At 64.7% G+C, this 7,258-nt stretch overlaps 1 protein-coding gene across 1 annotated transcript in view; it reads right to left on the reverse strand.

The window, feature by feature from the left end:
* Window positions 1–1,839: 1,839 nt before the first annotated feature.
* LOC119097171 (protein tiptop) overlaps window positions 1,840–7,258 on the reverse strand; it is a 70,966-nt gene continuing 65,547 nt past the window's right edge. The window contains exons 2-5 of the mRNA XM_037220229.1: window positions 5,209–5,380; window positions 4,303–4,425; window positions 2,820–4,233; window positions 1,840–2,399 (exon numbers count right to left, since the gene is read on the reverse strand). Coding sequence (XP_037076124.1) covers window positions 2,082–2,399; window positions 2,820–4,233; window positions 4,303–4,425; window positions 5,209–5,380 — 2,027 coding nt within the window. The 3' untranslated portion in view covers window positions 1,840–2,081. The remainder of the gene's footprint in view (window positions 2,400–2,819; window positions 4,234–4,302; window positions 4,426–5,208; window positions 5,381–7,258) is intronic.

Raw genomic sequence — 7,258 nt, forward strand, 5'->3', positions numbered from 1 at the left:
CGCCAGCCTGCCGCTCAGGGATATGTAGGTGAGTATTCAATCACAAATCTCTCCAGCGCAAATACAAAATCAGGTAGCGAAATAAATAGGCATGAGCGCGGCACGCAAACGCGTCGGTGTCGGCGGCGGTGGCGTCAGCAGCGGTGGCATCGGCGTCATCGGCGGCAGCGGCGGCGGCGGCGGCGGCGGCGGCGGCGGCGGCGGGACCGAGCGGCCGCGTCCATCCGTACGGACGCATCGGACCGGCCAATTACCGGACGGCCACAATGGCGCCATTTTTGTCCGTGCACGCGCGGCGCGTTGCGCGCCAGACGGATCACGTCTCCCTGAGAGGCGCCGCGCTCGGCGGCGACAAAAATGCTCACGAGCGCGGCCGGCCGGGCGCGGCGGCGGCCGCTGCTGGCAGCCGTAACCATAGAAACGTGACCATTTTTCGCCGCCGAATCCCGGCAAAAACGGCCAAAAACGGCGCGTCGAACTCCGGTGCGGCGCGGCCGCCGCTCTGACGGCAGCCGACGCCAACCCTTCCGGCGACCGCCGCGCGGTGGAATGGCTTCGCGTGGTGTGACATGATGATATGCCATGCAAATCTGGCAACGGCTTTGATGGTCCAAATTACTATACTTAGCCGATGTGTGATCGACGTGGCAGGACTGGCGCGGGTTCGTGCCTGTCTACCGACGCCGGGACCGTCAACTTGAAGCGCCGGGGTAAGAAGCTGGTCTGTAATTATGGCCCTCACAAAAACGCCGTACGGGCGAAAAAGAATCAATAGAGAAATTTTGTCAGTCATGTATAGGTTTTGTTAAACAGGTAGACTGTCGATCAAGAAGCCAGCTGAGCGACAGGCAGTGGGCTTTCGTGACAGCGACTGCTCGTAATTACGAGTCATTATCCGGCGTAAAAAGCCCACGTAAAAATCGCCGAGAAGGGTGAAGGAAAACGACAATAATTGGTGATCAGAAGCGACGCCTCGGTTCTTTTTTCGTGCGGCACGGTGCGGCGTCCCACGCGGCCGGGCAGCCGTCACGGTCGACCTCCGGCCCGGGGTCACGTCTCGCGCGGCGCGGCGCTGACGGCCGGACCGCCGACCCGCTTCGCTTCACGCCAACAGGGAATCCATGGCCGCCGCGGCCGCGCCGCCTCCGCACTTGGTCGTGAGTAAGTATTATTTGAACAATGTTGCACGATGACAATGCAACCGGTTGCAACAAAGGGGCGTCCACGACTGAGTCCGGCCTATCGATCGTGGCCTTTCATTAATCTTGACAGCTTCGAGCCGCCTTTGAGATGTCAATAGAGTGACGCCGACAGCGTGCATGTCATACGATTAGTACAAATAGCTTTCAAACGTCACTCGGTGCGCCGTCTGACAGTTTTTAATGACTTATCCTTTGATATCGGCCAGCCAGGGTACACCTTTTGCCGGGCAGCGCGCCAGCCGACCGTCCGCCGCTGTCACGACGGCAGACGGCCGACGGCAAACGGTGTACGGGATCATGCCGGTCGCCGGGACATCGCCGCAAATCGGCATAAATTAGCACCGGAAAAAGTCGCGCGGCGGTCGGGGCGCAGCTGCCGTGCGCCAATCGCGGCGCACTCGTGACGTGACGACAAAACTGGCGCGTCACGAGCGCGGCGGCCCGCCGTCGGGCGACTGACGGCCGCAGTTTTGGCGTTCGCGATAATTGCCGGCACCGCGACGCCGGGGAGGATGTGCTGTCATTCAGGCGGGCACGAACCTACGTGCCGGGTGCGCGTCCGGCAGAGCGTCACGCACCGCGCCACCACCACCACCGCCGCCGCCGCCGCCGCCGCCCACGAACACGCGCGCCGCGCTTGCACACACACACACACACACACTCTCCTTCCCTCTCTCTCTCTCTCTCTCTTTCTCTCTCACACACACATAAATACAAACCCAAAACAGCTGATGACACGGCGGAGCGGAGAGACAGTAGAGCAGGGCGGAGAGGCGAGACGCGGGTCAACGCAAGTAGGTACGGCGTATCTAAAACACGAGCGCACGCGGCGGTCCACCGGGTGGAGAAGAGGAGAGCGCTACACCACAGACGACCACTCTACTCTACGACATACTTGGATGAGAGCTGCTTCGCGAGTTCGGTGTACTTGAGAAATTTCGAGTGGGACGTCTCGTCTACACTGGAGTTGCTCGATGAGGGCGGCGAGCGCGGGTGCGCCTTACCGCTAGAGCTCGCCTTGCCGGTGCCCGCCTCCGGCACCATCCCGTCCTTGACAAAGTGCATCTTGGACAGGTGGTGCCGGTACGCGCCTTTTGATATGAACGGAGTATCACAGAAAGCACACTTCATAATGGAGTCGGTCATAACCGCGTCGTTGCAGGCCCAAGAGAAGGCCAAGATGGCGCCGGGGGCGCCCTGCGGCGGGCCGGCCGCGCCGCCGGCGCTGGCGCGCGGCGGCGGCGTGTCCGTCTTGTCGCAGAGCTTCTGGAGCGCGGCCAGCGGGTTGGCCGAGCCGGCGCCGGGCCGACGCGGCTCGGCCGGTTCCCCCGCCGGCGTCGAGCGGTCGCTGTCGGCGGCGGAGCGCGGCGTCAGCGCCCGCTCGCTGCCGGCCGCCGGGCTCGCCGAGCCGTCGCTCTTCTTGGCCTCGTCGCCGGCCGGCGTGCCGGCGCCGCTGCGTCCGCCCTCTTTGGTTCCGTTCTCGTCGCAGCGCAGCGGCGGCAGCGGCAGCGGCAGGGGCAGCGGCAACGGCAGCGCGGCGGCGGGCCGCTCGGACTCGGCGTCGCTCTCGTAGCGCGCCTCGGACGCGCCGCTCGACTCGCTGCCGGAGCGCGGCCGCGGCGCCGGCCCGCCGCCGTCCAGCAGCGGCCGAGAGTAGTCCAGACTCTCGTCGATGCCCAGCCGCTTGAGGATGCTGGCGCCCTGGAAAGCGGCCGCCGGTGCGCTGGCGCGCTGCCGCGGGTTCAGGCTCTTCTCGATGAGGCGCTCCAGCGCGTTGATGGCCGACGGCGAGGAGCTGGCATCGGCGGCCGGTTCTCGCGCCACCGCCGCCGCGGCTGCTGCCGCTGCCGCCGCCGCCGCCGCCGTCGACTCGTCCTCCTCCTCACCGGGCGTCTTGCGGTCGCTGGCCGAGTTGGACGTCTCGCTCGGGCTCTTGGAGGCGGCCGTCTTGCCCGGGCACGTCCTGATATGCTCGACGAACAGCGGCGTGTCGATGCGCGCTGCGCACTTCTCGCATGTGATCTTGCCTGCGCCCTCCTTTACGGCGCGTTCCGCCTTGAGTTCACCCTGCGCCCGCTCCAACTCAAGCAGCTTCCGCACCGGCAGCGACTTCTTGCGCTTCTCTCGCGTCTGCCGCCGCCGGCCGCCTGACTCGCTGATCGAGCGCATGATATGTTCCTTGTAGTGCGAGTACTTGACCATGTGGTTGCTGAGCTCCTTCAGACTGGAGAATGCCTGGTCGCAGACCTTACACGTGAGAACGGCATTCACGTGGCTCTGTGACGCCGTCTTGGTGTCGGGCGACTTCCACGAGATGATCTGCTCCTGCGAAATGATGTTGGTGTAGTGTTGCGTCTTCTGCATGTGCTGCGTCATTTCGTCCAGCGACTTGAAGCTCTGGCCGCACCACATGCATTTGAGGATCTGGCGCGTCTGCTCGGCCCCCTTGCCCAGCCACACGTCCTGGCCGCGCACCAGCTTCCTCGGCAGCGGCATCGTCTCCTTCAGCGAGCTGATGGCCTCCGACGTGGACGACGACGTGGACGGCGAGGGCGGGATGGCCGGCGGCGTCGGCATGGCCGTGTGGCGCGCCTCGCGCATGTGCGCCGTCAGCTCAGCCAGCGTGTTGAACGAGATCTTGCACCAGACGCACTTGAGCACGTCCCGGGCCTGCTCCACCCCGCGGCTCATCCACTGGTTCTGCCAGACGTTCGGCCGCTGACCGAGAGTGCGGAACAGGTCGCTCGGCTCGCCCGACAGTTTGGTCAGCTCCTGCATGCGCTCGAGCGCGCGCGAGGCCTCGCTCGGCGTCGGCGACTTGGTGTAGGGCGGCAGCTTCTGCGAGCTGGGCGGCTCCTCCTGCTTGCCGTTCCAGCCGTCCAGCTTGGGCAGGCCGCCGCCGGCCGCAAACTGGAACGGGAAGCGCTTGTCCCACGGCGAGAGAAAGGTGGGCGGCGGCTTGGCGTCGAGCCGCGGCTGCTTGCGCGCCATCAGCTGGTCGATGTTGTGGCCGGGCCGGCGGCGCGGCACGCTCAGGTCGAGCGGCGAGTCGCCACCGAGCGCCGGCCGCGCCGCCTCCTCCGAGCTGGCGCTGGCCGGCCGGCGCACGCTGAAGTCGAGCACGTCCGGCGGCGAGCAGGCTGGATCGGGCGGGCTGCCGTAGCCGGAGCGCATCGCCAGCTCGGCGGACTGCGCCGAGCTCGGCCGCGAGCCGACGCCGTCCCTGCGGCAGGGCCGGACCAGCGTCAGTGGGCGGCGGCGAGCTCGGCCAGAGCTCGGGCGACCGCCAGCGGGTGGCGCCGCTGTCACAGGTGGAGAGCGAGCCAACCGCGCCAACAGCCGACATTATCTGGTTGTCAATGCACCAAAATTTGAGTAAGATAAAAACGGAATTTCTACAGCTTAGGCTGCGTAATTATTCGATAAAACCCACTTAGAAAGCGCTCGCTCACTCTGAAGTAAGCGTCACTGGGTCTTCACGAGTTATGAGCACTCAGTTATTGCTGCTGTATGGCGTCTCGTGTCCCTTACACCAGCTGGGAGGGCGGTGCCGCAGATAATCGAACCCTGTATCTCTGATTTCCCAGACACGCAGCTTTACTCCGAAATCCACCAGTGTAAAACTAGCAATGACATGCTAGAAAAACCCCGGAAGTCTGTTATCGATAGGCCATTATGACTTCGTTTTTGATAGACCATTATGAGTTCAAAGTTCTAATACTGAGTTAGCGACCTTGTATTTATTATTAATATATTTACTATTAAATTATTAATTTCACAATACTCATATTACTACAATAACATCAACATCAGCACATGATCCCCAGCTCTGTCACTTGTATTTCTGTCTAAGTACCGCAATGGAGGATGCACATAAAATCGGGTGCCATAATGAACGGATCTGCAACATCATTCAGCAGTCCCATACGCCAAACAACCGGGCAGGATTCATCACAAAGACAGCAGAAAAAGAGGAATGTCTAGACCGATAGCCGCCGAGACGCACCAGGAGGTAGAGGTGGCGGCGCCCAGCAGCATCTTGTCGGAGCAGTCGCTCTCGTCGTCGCTGGCCATGGCCGCATCACCGTCGTCGGTCGGGCCGGCGTCGGTGGCGGCGGCGGCGTCGCGGGTGGCGGCGCCGGCAGCGGCCGCAGCCAGCAGTGCCTGCTCCTCCTCCCCTGCGGAGAGACACGGCACGTCACAGCCTGCTCCTCGTCCTCTGCCGCGCGGCACGGCACGGCACGGCACGGCACGGCACGGCACGACACGGCAGCGCCGCTGCACGCCGTGGACACCGCGGCATCACAGGGCGAAGGTAGGCGTCGAGCGCACAAGTCTCATCTGGCGTGGCGTTCGAGCGATATTTTGGGCGTTCACACCACAGGCATTTCCGCGAGGCTCTCAGTGTGGGAACTCAACGCCTAGAACGTCGAAAAGTTCTGCTTGGGACCGGCGCCACATCGCAGGTCCAGCTGCCGCCAATCGACCGGTCCTTACCGATGTCGGTATGTCAGCGGTGTGGCGGATATGGACTGCACACACGACGTTCGTCCGGGATCAAATCGATCCTGACGCTGCAGGATGCGCCATCGCGACAGCCGACACACCACAATCATGGCTCCGGCAAGCCCAGCCCCGCCGACCCCAGCTAGCAGACCACGTGACCCGGGGCGGGCCACGTGACCCGGGAGAGGGGAGAGGGCGTCTCTGCCGCCGGTCGGTGCGCTGAGGCCGGCCGACTCCGCGCCCTCCGCGTCATCGAACCCGAAACAAAGCGGCGTAAATCAGGAGTGATTAGTCACGTTTACCGGCGTGATTTACAGCTGCACGGTGTGATTACTGCGCCGCCGGGGCCGAGCATTGTCTGGCCGCGCTGGCCGCGCCGCGAACGTGCCCACCGCGCCACACTCGAATTGTTTATGCTGGCACCGACAGACGCGCGCGTCACGCCGACCACCGCAGGTCACCGCGTGCGACGCGGCGCGCAGGTCGAGGCGCCAACAGCTCCCCACCGACGCACCCAGACCCGCGCCGAGGAAACGGCGCACGTCGGCAAAAACGGCGCGGCTATTACCGCGCCGCGGTTATTTACTTTTTCGGCCTCAATTTGGCGGCGCCGCCGCGGTCTGGATGCGTTTCAATTTGTCGCCGGACGTTTAGTAGAAGTAAAGAGTTGGAGGGGGGCACATCGAACGAGACAGCTCTAGTCCGGTCATCAATCCGGGCGCTAACGACGCCGGACAGTCGGCTTGGTCCGGCTGCGCCACCGCCGCGCCGGCCGCCGGGCGTCGCCGGACGCGACGCGCGATTGATCGACTGTCCCGGCCAGACATTGCCATCAGCAGGGGACGGCCGGGCAGCGGCCGGCGGCGACGCCAGAGACGCCGCCGCCGCCCCACCGGAACGAAGCACCGACGCTGGCGGGGAGGGGAGGCGCCGCGTCCGCGTCGCCGCCGGGCGCCGGCGGCCGTTCGCCAACACCCTCGCGGCCGGGAAATGATCCAGCTAACGCCTGCTGCTACCGCGGCGGCGACACCGCACCTCAAACACCAACTCGACAGACGTGTCCCCCACCACGCACAGGAATACGCACTCCTTCCACCCCACATCCTGGATAGAAGCCGCAGATCGATCCGGCCGCGCGGCGCGACAGACAGCACCGCCATCCCGCCGCGCGGCGCGACGGACTTCGTGACGGCGCTCGCCGGGCCGCCGCCGCCCGAGCGTCTGCGGTCCAGGCGACTCCTAATTCCATTAGACACATTATGAGCGGTAATGCGGGACGCGGAGACGCGCCTCGCCCGGTATGAATATTCAGGCCCGTCGGCGGCGACAGAGGCGCGCGAAAGCGTGTTGACGGCCGCGTCTCATACCGGCCGAATAATCTCATTAGGGGTGTGCTGGCCGCCTCCGAACCCATGAAGGGTGAAATACGGCATCGGGCGGCACGGGCGGCAGACGCCGGCGGCGCTGCCGTGCGTGGGGAGACCCGACTGCGGATGGAGGGTGACCTGCCGTTGCGGCGGTATACCCCGAGGCGAGCCGAGCCCGCCGAC

This window comes from Pollicipes pollicipes, unplaced genomic scaffold (assembly GCF_011947565.3).
Source record: "Pollicipes pollicipes isolate AB1234 unplaced genomic scaffold, Ppol_2.1 Scaffold_4295;HRSCAF=5057_pilon_pilon_pilon, whole genome shotgun sequence".
Taxonomy (NCBI): domain Eukaryota; kingdom Metazoa; phylum Arthropoda; class Thecostraca; order Pollicipedomorpha; family Pollicipedidae; genus Pollicipes; species Pollicipes pollicipes.